Source organism: Cydia fagiglandana, chromosome 1 (genome assembly GCF_963556715.1).
Source record: "Cydia fagiglandana chromosome 1, ilCydFagi1.1, whole genome shotgun sequence".
Taxonomy (NCBI): domain Eukaryota; kingdom Metazoa; phylum Arthropoda; class Insecta; order Lepidoptera; family Tortricidae; genus Cydia; species Cydia fagiglandana.
The window spans coordinates 25,320,279-25,336,513 of NC_085932.1; the positions used below are offsets into that span (position 1 = coordinate 25,320,279).

General features: G+C 39.6%; 2 protein-coding genes and 1 long non-coding RNA gene across 3 annotated transcripts in view; 2 read left to right on the forward strand and 1 right to left on the reverse strand.

Annotated features, from left to right (window-relative positions):
* The window catches only part of LOC134668106 (uncharacterized), a 518,821-nt gene that overhangs the window by 283,964 nt on the left and 218,622 nt on the right, over nt 1–16,235 (forward strand). The window lies entirely within an intron of this gene.
* Nucleotides 2,298–16,235, reverse strand: part of LOC134667998 (atrial natriuretic peptide receptor 2-like) — a 53,466-nt gene continuing 39,528 nt past the window's right edge. Inside the window, exons 5-9 of the mRNA XM_063525435.1 lie at nt 6,796–6,853; nt 6,127–6,261; nt 4,818–4,992; nt 4,260–4,450; nt 2,298–4,157 (exon numbers count right to left, since the gene is read on the reverse strand). Coding sequence (XP_063381505.1) covers nt 3,618–4,157; nt 4,260–4,450; nt 4,818–4,992; nt 6,127–6,261; nt 6,796–6,853 — 1,099 coding nt within the window. The 3' untranslated portion in view covers nt 2,298–3,617. The remainder of the gene's footprint in view (nt 4,158–4,259; nt 4,451–4,817; nt 4,993–6,126; nt 6,262–6,795; nt 6,854–16,235) is intronic.
* LOC134667897 (uncharacterized) lies at nt 10,059–15,631 on the forward strand. The gene is made up of 2 exons (XM_063525306.1): nt 10,059–10,113; nt 11,462–15,631. The coding sequence occupies exon 2, from the start codon at nt 11,612–11,614 to the stop codon at nt 15,428–15,430; it is 3,819 nt and encodes a 1,272-aa protein (XP_063381376.1). The 5' UTR covers nt 10,059–10,113; nt 11,462–11,611; the 3' UTR covers nt 15,431–15,631.

Genomic DNA, 16,235 nt, shown 5'->3' on the forward strand with positions numbered 1-16,235 from the left:
CTATTATGTCTTTCTAAGAAGTTTCAAAGCATTTGTAATGGATTCAAACTTTGAACCCCATTTTAACCCTGTTGGGGATGAATTTCACAAAACGCTGAAATTACTTTTATTGTCTTCTAATAGTATCCCGAAATACAAAGATTCAAGTCCCGCGCTCGAAAAAATGTTTGATATCCATACAAATTTTCAACCCCTTTTTCACCACCTTAGGGGTTGAATTTTCAAAAACGCTGAAATTAGTTTTCTTGTATTTTAATAATATATCTTTTAACGAAGTTTCAAATTCCTAGCTCAAAAGAAAGCTTTAACCCCATACAAACTTTCATCCGCTTTTTAACCCTGTTAGGGGATGAATTTTACAAAACGCTGAAATTGCTTTTATTGTCTTCTAATAGTATCCCCAAATACAAAGATTCAAGTCCCGCGCTCGAAAAAAATTTTGATATCCATACAAACTTTCAACCCCTTTTTCACCACCCTGGGGGATGAATTTTCTAAAACGCTGAAATTAGTTTTCTTGTATTTGAATTTGATACTTTTTTACAAAGTTTCAAGTTCCTAGCTTAAAATAAAATTTGCACCCGAAGACGAACTTTCATCCCCTTTTTAACCCCCTTAGGGGTTGAATTTCCAAAAACGTAGCAATCACTTTTTTTGTAATCGGCTATTATGCCTTTTTACAAAGTTTCAAAGCATTTGTAATGGATTAAAATTTTCAACCCCTTTTTAACCCTGTTAGGGGATGAATTTTACAAAACGCTGAAATTACTTTTCCTGTCTTCTAATAATATCCCTAAATACAAAGATTCAAGTCCCACACTCGAAAAAATGTTTGATATCCATACAAACTTTCAACCCCTTTTTCACCACCTTAGGGGATGAATTTTCAAAAACGCTGAAATTAGTTTTCTTGTATGTTAATAATATATCTTTTTACAAAGTTTCAAATTCCTAGCTTAAAAGAAAACTTTAACCCCATACAAACTTTCATCCCCTTTTTAACCCCCTTAGGGGTTGAATTTCACAAAATCGCTTCTTATCTCTTGTACACTTTATAAATGCAATCTGGTGTGCAAATTTCAACTTTCTGGCTTTTGTAGTTTCGGCTCTGCGTTGATGAATCAGTCAGTCAGTCAGTCAGGACACTTGCATTTATATATATAGATGTAAAATATTTACGTACTACTCATCATCCTGCATGTGACATATTATACCTATCATAAAGTGGAATTTCAGTAGTTTCACACCTTCAAAACCTGTTCAAAATCTCATAATGCTTCCATTATAATTGGTATTGTATTCGGACCCTCTGGAAGCTTCGGTTCTCAAAACCGTTATAAATATATTTTGATACAATCTGTTTATTTAATATTTATTGCACAAAAGAACCTTAAGACAGAGAGCCATGTTGTTCATGCACTAAATTAAAAAATTAAAGAAACCGAATTAGAAGTCTGGTTTCTTTCAAGAGCAATTTAGAATTAAGTAGCTCACTTAGAAGTAAAAGGTTTATTGTTGTATCGTTCAGGAATGCCTATTAGTGGGGACAGCCTCTTAATAGCCACTTTCTTTTAATATAGCCCGTACATTGTGCACATATTGCTTTTAATATAGCTTCGGTAATAATAGGGTTGTCACTCGCTTCTAATAGGTCAACTCGTCCTTCATACGAAAATATCTGAAATATTGATTACTTTTAAATATTTATAGATATATATCTGATTAATTTTTATTTTAGGATTAGGTAGGTATGTAGATATTTTTTCAGCAGATTTTATAATATATATCCTTTAATATGGTATGAGCGTTCTTCTTCACTATTGTAGTAACCCTACAATGTGAGAGGGCAAATATTACTTACTGTATATTTACTTCAAAGCCCGTAAACGATTTCTATTTTATTAAGTTGCTGCTTCATAAATTTAATACAACCTAAGTTCTATACTAGCTTTTACCCGCGACTTTGTACATGTATAAGTCATGAAACTGTTAGTTTTCCTAAAATAGATCGACAATTTATTGTCACATTCATCCATTTGCTACTGGCTTATATTATATACATCTTAGCACATTCATACCTACGAGGTAAGTATATAGAGTCTGTTCGGAAAGAGAAGAGTCGTAAAATGTATGGGGTCTAATACATTCCACGACTTTTAATTTCTCTTTCCGAACAGACTCTAACATGGACCTCGTATAATGAAATTGTGGTATTTAGGTAAATTTGTTTATTAGTATTGTATATCTATTTTACCTGAAGAACAGGTAGCTACGAAAATGATGATGAAAAAAACATGTTAAATAATTACCGACTTTTTATTCATATAATAAAACCTCGACATAACAAACCATTACTTTACAAGTATTGAGGACTAGAAACAATCACATTAAAATAAATTAATCTCTTTTCACAGCTCAAGTAAACAAGTTGTACTTCCATAACAATAATATCACAATCAAACCATTACAAATTACATCAGATCTAGTTAGATACGACAAGATAATAAATAAAATCACAACAGAGTTTTAAAAACCTGTGGTTATAAGCGTAAACAATCATTCGAAGGGCCTTGTTATGATTATTCATGTCCAAATTATTTTGAAACATGTAGGTACCTAGAGGCCTGAATTTATAATATCAACACTTAGTAACACTTAACTTTAATACATTAATTTCATTACACGCTAGAAGTTGGAGAAATGAGATAAATAAATACCTACTATAGTTTTAATTACTGGAGCCTACAAATATTTACCATTCCTTTTTTATTCTTATCTAAAATTCCACGGCTTTTAGGAATCTGGCCATCCCTAAGACATTTCTATGAATATTTTAATAAATAAGTTGCAATGTATAGTAAAAAGTAGAAAATAAGATACTTATTTATTTTAATTTGTTTTTTAAATTTCTACCCTACTTCTATCAATATAACAATTGTGGCATTGAATGATAAAATTGGTCTCTATCCTCAAATTGTGTATTAAGTGTTATCTCTATACAGAAGTCTCTATTCGGAATTTTCAGTGAAATAGAAAATATTTAATTTCTCCAACCACTAGCTCTTCTAGACAGTAGTCGGGGTTAAAGAAGATACAGAGGTATAAAAGGTCAGTAAAAACACTATAGGGTCTAAGTGTATAATACAGTTCTAATGTTTTCTTATTCACACATATTTTTTCTCACTACATCTTTCTGATAAATCGTCTTTGCGATTGATTCCTTAATCTAATTTTCATTACAAGTAATAGTTAAATACCGTGTGTTTTCTAATACTACTAACATTTAATTATTTTATTCAATTTCTAAAATTCGGAATGATTCTGGCCGCATGCCGTTTAAAATGTAATTGTGGTCTTTTAATGTGTTTATTTTAAATAAATATATTTTATGAAAGATAACAAAAGAGCAACCTTCTAATTAATGTATTTTACTTATCTGGAGGCTGTTACTTATTAAATAATGACTAGACTATGGAATGTGCTTGGCACAAAATACTCTGGTAACGCTTAAATAGAAACATTGTCTAAACTCTTAATATAAGTTTTAAAGTTTCTTCATAAAGAAAAAAGGATTTGGACCGGGCAAGGGAATTAGGCGTTGCTTTATTTCATGCAATTCAGTCTTCAGCTTTAATCGATTTCGGTTTACCGATCTTAGTATCGTTGCCAACACTCTTGTTTAATCTGTTGACGACATCTCGCACCTTACCTTTGCTAATTACAAGTTCCTTGTCATAAGTGGGTGTGATTAGGCCTCTGTCGTTTCCATTGCAAACTGTTTTACTTTGGACAGCCATCATTGCTGCAAAATTTGCGCTTTGAGATTTTCTGAACTCTTTCACGGCTATATCAATATTGTTTATCAGATCTTTTGCTACAAATGTTGCAATTTCATGCTTAATACGGTCTCGTTCATTTAGTAATTCGAGAGGTGTTTGTTTATGAGAATCTTGAGTTTTTTGATCATTACTTTTACATTCCGGACTCCGCTGACGATGTTTGACCGAGTGAGCTGCAGGGCTGTCAGGTCCTTGAAATGTTATGCTAGGGTTGTTTGCAGTGTTTTCACTCCCATTTAAATCATCATAGCTATGTATTTGAGGATTTTCGGATTTCTTCTCGCCAAGCAACCAGTACGTTGTCATTTTTCCTTTACCCTGTAACAATGTAAACGTCATGATTGTAAAAGTGCTAACTATATTTTGATACCTTTATTATACTAACATGTGCTAAGTTTAGAAAGAAGTAATAAAAGATACCTTCATTGTGATTTCTCCTCTGCACTCCAAGTCGAAGCAATCGTACAAGTCTAGGACCTCTTTGGTCTTGGGGCTGACGTGTATCTTAAGCGCCTCGCCGTGAGACTCCATCCTCGATGCGGTGTTCACGGTGTCTCCGAAGAGGCAGTAGCGCGGCATCTTCAGTCCCACCACACCAGCCACACATGGTCCTGTAAAACCATGCTATTTGTATATTCGTCGTTAATTTTGTATGTTTAATTTGAAAATGGTATCGTCTTGGGTCGTCCCATTCGTTTTTCGTCAAATTCTTAAATTAGTCCTATTCTGCTTTCGTCACTCATTCTACATTGAAAGCCACCGATAATTGTGATGAATGTAGAATGGGTAACGAAAGCAGAATAGGACTAATTAAAGAACTTGACGAAAAACTAATGGGACGACCCAAGACGATACCAAAAAGGTACACACAACTTTAATGTACAATATACATATTTTACAACTCGTACGCATAGGCAGGCCCTATACCGCCATTTCCGTGATCTATTCGCCAATGATAAGAATCGCTAAGTATCACACCTGTATGCATTCCAATCCTTAAGAGTAGCCGCTCTCCAGGCCGGTGGGGCACAGTCTTGCACGCCACTCCATTCAGCAGCGCAAGCGACATGCGCGCGATCTCAGCCGCGTGCCGGTTACCGTTGCGCATGGGCAGACCTGACACCACCATGTATGCGTCACCAATAGTCTCCACCTGGTTAAACAAATGAAAAACCTAGATATTAACCTTTCATGTGTGTGTGGTCATAAATCGTTGGTTAAAACCCAGCTTGTGCTGTACTAGAGTAGAATAATTATTCTCAAAATAAACGTCAACAAGATGCAAATAGTTGTGAGCCATAAAAATTATTAATCCAAGGTAAGGTAAGGTAAGGATCCAAGATGAAGCTGACAGAATTCAAAATAATGAGAGCCTATCCTATGAATGAGAAGGGATTTATGGATAAACTGCGCTCGGCTTTTCTGACGTCGCACTCAAATCGCGGGTTTTAGGTTAGGTACTTAAGGTAGGTACTAAATGTAGGTTGAATACCGCTCGAAAGATAAATTGAGCTTTTGATGCCAAATATGCCAATTCCAACTTACTTAATGTCATCGAAGTGTAACGTTGTTATATGTAATATGTATTTGCGCGTACATTTCGCTAATACTTGTCCGAATAATAACTAAAAAAATAATATTAAAATAATTAACATCAAAATGATATCTACTTAAATGGTATCATTTTGATCTCAAAATGTAAATTTGAATTGGTCTCCTTATCACAGTTCCACTTAATATAAGTATTACAGTTTTTTGTGCTCATAGGTTATATGTTATATTATATTTTATTAGCACTTAAGCACAAAGTGCTTAAATAGTTGCAATGTAGATAAAATGATGTGTTGCTCTTATTATGATATCATTATTATACAAACGCTTATACAAGTAAAAGTTCTCATTATATTACAGCATTTATAGTTCGTTTTTTTAGCATTAGAAAAAAGGTAAACAATTTTGACGTATTTTTTATTGAAAACACTTTTGAAAAATAAGTCACGGCAAATATGTAACAATTATGAATCATTATACATTTATTTACATCGTTAGAAGACACGCCAAGTTTTCTTTTTCTAATGCTAAAAAAACAAACTATAGGAAATTAGGGAAAACTATCAGTATAACTAAGAGGAAAACGATCTCCTTTTCCTCTTAGTTATACTGATAGTTGGACAAAATGACAAGAATTAGGTAAAAACAGATCTCTGTTTTTAACTATACGTGGTAGAATATCACAGATTCTAAGTGTTAATTTCAATATTGCCATTAATATATGCGTTTCACTAACCTTATAGACGTCAAAATTTTCAATAATGGAGTCGAACATGGTGTATAAGTCGTTGAGAAGGTCAACGACCTCCAGGGGCGTGGATTCCGCGGACAGTTTCGTGAAGCCGATGATATCGCTGAAGTATATTGTCACCTGAAATATTATGTGTCATTAGGCAGTTGTATACTTTTGTATAAAAAAACTGATTACATAATATTATGGCTAATATATAATATAGAAAGTATCTAGACATTATTATTACATTGCGCTTATGAACATCAAAGTGCATTGGGGTAAATGCGAAGGCGGGGTAATTTCGAAACTGGCAAATATCTACTAAACTAGAAACACTTTACGTAAGCGTTGCAGCGGCGTAAGTGTTGCTAAAGTACGAACTGTTTCTAATTTAGTAGATATTTGCCGATTTCGGAATTATCCCGCCTTCGCATTTATCCCAATGCACCCTAAAGCTATGCCGGGTCTAACTACACCTATTTGTCAATTAGTTGAAAAACTCTCAACATTCATCAACTCATCATTCCTATCATTAGCATCCGTCGCAAGAGAATGTAGGTATTGATCCATCCATTTCACGTTATCCTACACACTTTTAAGAAAATAAGCAATAGAATAAAAATAACAGTTAGATTATTAAAACGAATATACATAATATAAAGGATATATTACCTGGTCATATGTCTCGGCCATGACCGGCTGACCCATAATAAGCTGCGAGGCGACTGACCTGCAAGTGACACCACATATAAACGCTGCGTTATAGGGTGTTGTATGGCCACAGCCACACCAGACGCGCCCTCGGCTCTTTATCATTGGTTCAAAATGGTTTCGACCCAATTAGCTGTGTTAGTGTATTTAGGACCGTAGTAAGTTGTGAAACTGACAGCCATCTACGTATTGTATCTGAAGGTATATATAGCTGTAAGTATGACAAGATGGTTTTCTACCCCAGCACTTCAATTTGTCAAATAAATGACTGACAGTGATATCTAAATCAACTTCAATTGAGGCGTGCCGCGGGGGGCGCCATGGCGCCCATGGCGGTGAAATATATTTGGCTATAGGATTTATACAAACGCTTGGCAGTTATATTGCGAATATTATTCATGCTATATAGTAAACCTGTTGTATTTTTAAGGATAAGCAAAACAAACTGATTTACTCCTATGGTACTCTTAGGTTAGGTCTTTGCATTTTAAGAACACTTATTATATACCCGTTGCACAAAATACTAGGTATTATTGTACTGTGAAATAGCGTTGTAGGTAGTACCTAATAACCCTCTCAGCCACGAGTCCGCTCAGAGTACAGACAATATTTTTTTACGAATGTGAATGCCATTTAACCTACTCTTAAGAAAGTATTAGAAATAATATTATACGAGTGTAGCAGCAATATCAAATAACCTATCGCACAAACGTTCTTGAAATTAATCAATATTAGTTAAAGTTCAAATCCACGACCTCGAGTTACAAAGCTGCGACAATGGTCACCACCCGTGGCGACCGCTAAGTGTTAATAATATAAGGACCATTTTATGTAAAGTGTTCACAGTTAACAAAAGTTTTTTTATGTGTTATTTCAACTGGAGTGGACCCGGGTATGTCCTTAAACTACGTCCAAGACCACCGGTGGACGGGCAGCAGCGTCCCTCAAATTCGGTGTACTCGACTGCGATCGCCAACCCGCCTGCCAAGCGTGGCGATTATGGCATTCACCCCCCATCATGATGAGCACAATAATACCACGGCCCCGAGGTTCCGACGACCCCCGGTGCTCTGGCTATGGTAGCGGTCAGGGCATTAGCGGGGTCAGGGGTGCTAAGAATCTCCGGCAAAGATCCGGCTACCCGCCCCGACGACGACTGGCCCTGGTAACACACAATATACGCACTATGAGGACTGACGAAAAGATCTGCGAGCTGGAAGAGGAACTGAGCAGGTTACACTGGGACATTGTAGGGTTATGCGAAGTCCGTAGAGAGGGGGAGGACACGACAACCCTGAAGTCTGGTAACTTGCTCTACCACCGGGAGGGCGACCAACAGTCCCAAGGTGGTGTCGGGTTTCTCGTTCACAAGTCCCTCGTAAACAACATAATAACCATCGACAGTGTGTCGAGCAGGGTGGTATACCTAATACTCAGAATATCCAAAAGATATTCGCTGAAGGTCATTCAGGTATACGCACCGACCTCGTCACACTCCGATGATGAAGTAGAAGCTATGTATGAGGACGTAAGTAGGGCCATACATACTTCTAAAACCTACTTTACTGTTGTTATGGGGGACTTCAACGCAAAGTTGGGCAAGAGAAGCGGGGATGAGTTGAGAGTGGGGCAATTTGGGTATGGGCAACGGAACCCTAGGGGTCAGAGGCTGGCCGACTTTCTGGAGAGAGAGGAACTCTTCATTATGAACTCTTTCTTCCAGAAGCCGCCTCACAGGAAATGGACCTGGATGAGTCCTGACGGTTCCACGAGAAACGAGATAGACTTCATCATGACTGACAAGAAACGGATATTCAGTGATGTCTCTGTGATCAACAGGGTAAAGACCGGTAGTGATCACCGAATCGTAAGAGGCACACTGAATATCAATATTAAACTTGAAAGGTCCAGCCTGATGAAGTCTACGCTCCGACCTACTCGAGCCCATGTTCAAAACCCCGAAAGCTTTCAACTCGAGCTCTCTAACCGCTTTGCTTGCCTAGAGAACTTGGCTTCAGTGGACGAAATCAACGACGGGCTAGGGGAAACTGTCCACACAGTAGGGTCTAAGTTTTTTAGACCCCGCCGTAAAGATAGACCTCAGAAATTGACCGAGCAAACCTTAAACCTCATGGCTGAACGACGCTCGCTACAGTTGCAGTCTCCCGATGACGCGGAGTCATATAGGCAGCTCAATAGACGTATATCTAAGTCCTTGCGACATGATCTGCGTCTCTTTAATACTGTTAACGCACCAGCGGTCAAACCAGTCCCCGAGGGGTGAGGGCCAAGGGGCATGATGACGTCACGACCGCGGCGAGCACTCACCGCGCATACCACACACGGCTCTCGACTACCGTCTCATATGTACATACCTAAACCTTTGTAAAAAGAGAATTAAAATAAGTTAACGTGAAGCAGGAGTTTTCTTGAAGAGTCAACCCCTCAGCTGAGCTGTTCGTCAATAACAGCTCCGACAAGTGGCGACCGTGACAGGACCTGGTACCAAAGTCCACATTCCATTCTAACGGGACATCGACGGGCGAGCGGAACATTCCATACGGATTGCAACAATTGCACCTGCATCCAGAGATCGTCATCGCAATTATTCAGGAAAGTAGCCCATCCTATATTTTCCTCAACACCTGTGATCCACCCATTCCCCTTAATTTGTGTGAATATAGTGCTCAGCCTCAGCTTTGTCTAGACCTTGAAGTGCTCATAATTCGTGATTAAATATTAATTAATCAGTGCTATAGCTATTAAAATCGCTGCTTATTCGTTACTGTGCATAAAGTTAAGGATAGCCTACTTGCATTCATGAACTACGTAAATTGCAAACATTAAATAGGTGTATCTACTCAGTGCGATAAGCGGCGTCCATTTTGTGTTGCATCAGCTTTGCATAGCAACAGCATTTATTCGGCTTAATTCTTATAAAATTTAATCTTTCTTCTTCACTTCATATCTTGCTTTAAGCTATTTTTATTTAGTTAATAAATTTATAGCAAATTATTGCTTTAATACAATTTCAGTAACCTAAAACCAGAATAACAAGAACTCCGTTAGGAATTTCGATTCAAACCTTAAGATATTCCCTAAATCAGCTGGAAATTAGTGTGTTCTTTAAATTCATACGGTCCTAACCGTGCATTCCAGTGATTACGGGGGTTCTGCCCACATTCCTGTGCCGAGCAGTGCGTGTTGTCGTCACGTCACGTCACCTACTTCGCTGCAAGTCAACGTGCCAGTGGACCAGTTGTCAAGACTTTTAATTGGGTTTGAGTGCACAAATTATTCTATCTAATTGTTTATTTGCCCTTGATTGAATTAGTGTGTTTAGTTTATAAATAAATAACTGAAAATGTCAGAGGAAGCTTTAAAAGAATTAGTAAAACAAAGAGGCACTTATAAGGGTCGTGTAACGAGATATAAGGATTATCTTTCTAATATACAAAAAATGGATCGTTCAAACATAACTTCATTACAAATTAAAGAATTATCTCTTCGCTTGGCTAGATTGCAAACGTTATTTTCGGAATTTGACTCAATTCAAACACAGATTGAAATGAATAGTGTTAAGTTAGATGAACAGATGGAAGAAAGGGACGCCATAGAAACGCAGTTCATTTCTCTCATCTCAGCCACGCAAGAGATAATTGATTATCATCAGAACAATGATGACCGTGGTTCCGAAGGTGCACGCACAGCCCAATCGACTTTCGAAACGGGCCCTGTTAGTAAAATCCGTTTACCGACCATTTCGCTGCCGTCTTTTGATGGAAACTACTTAAAATGGTTGGAGTTTCGCGACACCTTCGAAGCCATGATCCATGTGAACGAGTCCATTCCTGACATAAATAAATATCATTATTTACGCTCCTCTCTTGAGGGCAGTGCCAGTGTCGTAATAAAATCACTTGAATTTACAGCTAAAAACTACAAAACGGCATGGGAATTACTATGCGAACGATTTGATAATAAAAATCTACTTATAAATAATCACATGAAGGCATTATTTAACATAGATCAGCAGACTCGAGAGTCTCATAGGTCAATTCGATTTCTTATTGATCACGTCACAAAAAACTTAAGCGCCCTTAAATCTTTAGGCCGCCCGACTGATTCATGGGATGACGTAATCATCTACTTAGTCGCGAGTAAACTCGACCCCACTACGTCAAGAAAGTGGGAAGAACATAAGGCTGATTTAACAGACTTACCTGCATTATCCGAGTTCTTGAAATTCTTGCGCAGTCGGGCCGATGTACTCGAAACAATGGTAGCTTGCAGGAGCGATAAACCAGCCGAAAATAAATACCTACAGCCTAAGGCTAGTAAGGCGTTTGTCGCTGCTGCAACTGCATCTCGTAAACAACAAACACACTCTAGTAAGGCGCCGCCGACGTGTCCAGTGTGCCACGGCGCGCATAGGATCTCGGAGTGTGTCAAGTTCAAGGACATGAACGTCGAAAGTAGGTCAAGCGAAGCCTTGAAGTTACATCTTTGCTTGAACTGCTTGAGGCGTGGCCATAACGTCGAACAATGCCGGCTCGGTTCGTGTCAGGTCTGTAAGGAAAAACATAACACATTATTACATAATTATAATAAATCATTATCCTTACAGGCAGATAATAAAACAGCTGGTCCGGCGCCCGTCATTAGCGCGGCCAGCGCGTGCGCCGCTAACGCGTCAGCTGATCCGGAGATATTGTTATGCACAGCTTTAGTTAAAATAACGAACGTCAATAATAACAAATCTCACATTGTTCGAGCTATGTTAGATCCCGGTTCGCAGAAATGTTTCTTGACTGAACGCATGAAAAATAAGTTAGGATGTTCTGACAATAACAAAAAGTCAGCTTGCGTGTACGGCTTAAATAAATTATCATTTACGGTCTCAGATCGATGTGAGCTCACTGTAAGTTCGTTAACGAGTCCTTATGAAGTTAATATTCGTTGTTTCGTGGTGGAGCACCTTATAGACAGCCTACCTAACAATTATGTAGATACCTCGGAATTGAACATACCTGCGGACATTCAGCTGGCGGATCCTGGGTTTTATCGTCCTTCTGAAATCGATTTGCTACTTAGTGCTGAATTTTTCTTCAATATCACGACGTCGGAGAAAATAGAACTTGGACCAAACAAGCCTATTCTTCAGTCTTCAAAACTAGGCTGGTTGGTCGCGGGGCCCACGGGTGACGTCGAGTCGGATGAGGACGAGATTGTGCGTTGTTGCTTTACGAAACAAATCTCACAAGATCTCACACGGTTTTGGGAACTTGAAGAAATTTCATTACCAAACGTCACTAATAGCGAGGAGAATAATATTTGCGAAAAACACTTTTTAGATAATACGCGGCGTTTAGATAACGGTCGATTCTTAGTTAAAATGCCGTTACGTGAAAATCCGGAAACCGCACTTGGCGATAGTTTTAATATGGCGAAAAAACGATTCTTGAACTTAGAAACTAGATTGGAAAAAAATCAAGTACTTAAAAAACAGTATTGCGACTTTATCAAGGAGTACGAAGAACTAGGTCACTTGAGTAAAATTGACAAGCCCGACTTCGGTTATTACGCCCCCCACCACCCAATTATTCGTGACAGCGAAACTACAAAATTGCGGGTAGTTTTTGACTGTAGTGCTAAATCAAGCACACAAATATCCCTTAATGATATACAGCATATAGGACCCGTTATACAGGATGAATTATTCGATATCTTGATTAGGTTTCGCCAACATAAATTTGTTTTGTCCGGGGACATACAAAAAATGTACCGGCAGATTGTCTTGGACGAATCGCAGCGCCATCTACAATTAATCCTTTGGAGGGACGATAAAACCAAACCGCTTGATGTACTTAGGCTAAATACGGTGACTTATGGTACCAGCTCAGCGCCTTTCTTAAGCGCTAGGTGTATAGTACAGTTGGCAAATGAATGTCCCGACAAAGTAGTGTCAGAAATAATTAAACATGATTTTTATTATGATGATTTCCTGAGTGGCGCTGAGAGTGAAAACGAGCTAAGGCACATTTACGAGATAGTTAAAGAAACGCTTGCCTCAGCTTGCTTTCCTATTCACAAATTTCGAACAAATTGTCCACAAATTTTCGAAGATGACTGTACTTCAACTCAGTCATTAGATTTAAATAAACAAGCCAGCGTCTTAGGCTTAATTTGGTCTCCTGATCATGATAACCTACAGTTTTCAGTAAAATTGGACAAAAATACTTGTGCCATAACAAAGCGGGTAATTTTGTCCAATACTTGCAAAATATTTGACCCACTGGGCTTGCTCAGCGCATGCACAATAAAGCTAAAAATATTACTTCAAAATTTATGGATTCTTAAATTATCTTGGGAAGATAAAGTACCAATGGACGTAAAAAAAATCTGGCTTAAATTTTTATCAAACGTGCATGTTCTGGCGAGCCTAAAGGTACCTAGACACGTTTTGTGTTCTAGCCCAACTTCAATTGAGATGCATTGTTTTGTGGATGCTTCTCAAGCCGCTTATGCGGCGTGTATCTACTTGCGGTCGACAGATGGCGCTGGCAATGTGACTATTAATCTTGTATGTGCCAAAACGCGCGTGACCCCAATTAGGGCACTATTAACGATCCCAAAACTTGAATTATCGGGAGCGCTGCTAGGCGCGCGACTAGCAGCCAAGGTCACCAATGCATTGCGCTGTTCTCTGGATCGCAAGGTTTTCTGGACCGACAGTTCCGTGGCGTTGGGCTGGATACGCAACAGACCAAAACTATTTAAGGCTTTTGTATCGAATCGTGTTAATGATATACATGAATTAACTACCAGAGATTCCTGGCGGCATGTGCCAACCGCCTTAAATCCTGCGGACTTGGCCTCGCGAGGAGTCGAACCTGGCCAATTGCCAGAACTGAATTTATGGTGGCATGGCCCATCCTTTTTATTACATGATGAGAGTAGCTGGCCACAGAATATAGGTTCTATATATACCAATTTACCTGAAAGGAAAGAGCAGAGCGATAACTCAATATTTGCCATGATTAATATTGAGCAATCGCCCTTGATAAGATTTGAAAACTATTCCAAGGCAAATAAATTAAAACGAATTGTAGCATACATCTTTCGCTTTATTCACAACTGTAAAAACCCTAAAACTAAAACAAAAGGAACCTTAACATTAGAAGAAATAAACAACGCATTAACCTACTTAGTAAAACTATCACAAAATCAAACTTATGCTACAGAATTAACTACACTTTTACAGGGAAAGAAGCTTAAAACTAAATCATATCTGTTGCAGTTAGCTGCATTTGTTGACGGTGACAGCGTAATTAGAGTAGGTGGTCGCTTACAAAATGCCGATTGCGATTACGAAAAAAAGCACCCGATCCTATTGGACGGTAAGCATCACTTCACACGGCTCTTGATGGAAGGCGAACACCTACGTCTACTACATGCTGGCCCTCAGTTGCTCCTTAGCTCCATACGCGACGAATTCTGGCCAGTAGGCGGTCGGGCGTTAGCGCGTAGCGTTGTTCATAAATGCGTAACATGCGTACGACTTCGAGGTGAAGCTATGAAGCCACTGATGGGCAATCTACCTGCAGATAGGGTTACTTCGTTTTACCCCTTCCAGGTATGCGGCCTTGATTTTGCGGGACCCTTCATGATTTCCAGCAAAAAGGGAAAGGGTAACCGCATAACAAAATGCTATTTAAACATTTTTGTCTGCTTTGCAACTAAGGCCGTCCACCTGGAAGCAGTCAGCGATCTTAGCACTAATGCCTTCATCCTAAGCTTACGTCGTTTTATGGCTCGTAGATGTAGACCGCATACAATTTATTGCGACAATGGCACTAACTTTGTTGGGGCAAATAACGAATTGGGTAGAATGCTAAGATCCGCTCAAAATTCAGTTTATGAGTTTGGCAATGAGGAACACATTAAATTCATTTTTTCTCCTCCCTACTCTCCTACTTTCGGTGGAATTTGGGAAGCAGCTGTTAAATCGGCCAAGTTCCACCTAAAGCGAATTATGGGTAACGCTAGTCTGACGTTTGAGGAGCTGAGCACGTTATTTTCTCAAATTGAGTCGATCCTGAACAGCAGACCCCTCACTCCTTTCTCGTCAGACCCTACTGATCTTTACCCTCTGACTCCAGGGCACTTTCTGGTGGGGAGACCCATGACTTCACTGCCGTCACCCCCCGTTTGTCTTAAAAACCCTGATAGGTACCAGAGGATCGAGCAGCTGCGCCAGCATTTCTGGCAAAGATGGCGGAACGAATACTTGGCCGAGTTGCAGCAACGTACCAAATGGCGCCAGAGGCAGAAGGAGCTCAAGGTTGGAGACCTGGTGGTGTTCAAGGAGGAGAACACCCCACCACTCAAATGGAGACTCGGGAGAGTCCTACACCTTTATCCAGGAGCTGACGGAGTCTGCAGGGTTGCAGATTTCACCACGCAGAAGGGCGTGGTCAGAAGAGCACTCAACCGAGTGTGCCCCCTCCCCTGCATGAACGATCTTGAAAGCAGCAGCTTTCAAGGGGGGCAGGTTGTTAACGCACCAGCGGTCAAACCAGTCCCCGAGGGGTGAGGGCCAAGGGGCATGATGACGTCACGACCGCGGCGAGCACTCACCGCGCATACCACACACGGCTCTCGACTACCGTCTCATATGTACATACCTAAACCTTTGTAAAAAGAGAATTAAAATAAGTTAACGTGAAGCAGGAGTTTTCTTGAAGAGTCAACCCCTCAGCTGAGCTGTTCGTCAATAACAGCTCCGACAAATACTAACCGTATTAAAGAGACTATTGAGCGAAACCAAGGCTCCAAAGTGTTCGCAAAGGACAAGTCTATTGGGGAAAGCCAGCTGACAAAGTTGAAACGGGAAGATGGCAGCATAGCGTCGAGCAAAGCGGAGGTTTTAGGTGAGATCGAGAGGTTCTATGGACAGTTATACACTTCGATCGCAAAGCCCGTTGACAGCTTGGTAGGAGATCCAAGAGCCAAGCTGTCCCGACATTATACCGAAGATATCCCGGACATCAGTCTGTACGAGATTAGGATGGCCCTGAAGCAGCTTAAGAACAACAAGGCGCCGGGCAAAGACGGAATCACTTCAGAGCTTCTGAGAGCGGGTGGAACACCGGTACTTAAAGTCCTCCAGAAGCTCTTTAATTCCGTCTTGTCCGAGGGCATAACGCCTGAAACATGGAATAGAGGCGAGGTGGTGCTGTTCTTCAAAAAAGGTGATAACAACCTATTGAAGAACTACAGACCCATCACGCTTCTGAGCCATGTCTATAAGCTGTTTTCAAGGGTCATCACGAACCGTCTCGAACACAGACTTGATGACTTCCAGCCTCCCGAACAAGCCGGTTTCCGAAAAGGCTATA

Bases quoted from the DNA above. Each gene is read 5' to 3' on its own strand.
- LOC134667897 (XM_063525306.1), top strand. From the start codon at position 11,612: ATGTTAGATCCCGGTTCGCAGAAATGTTTCTTGACTGAACGCATGAAA.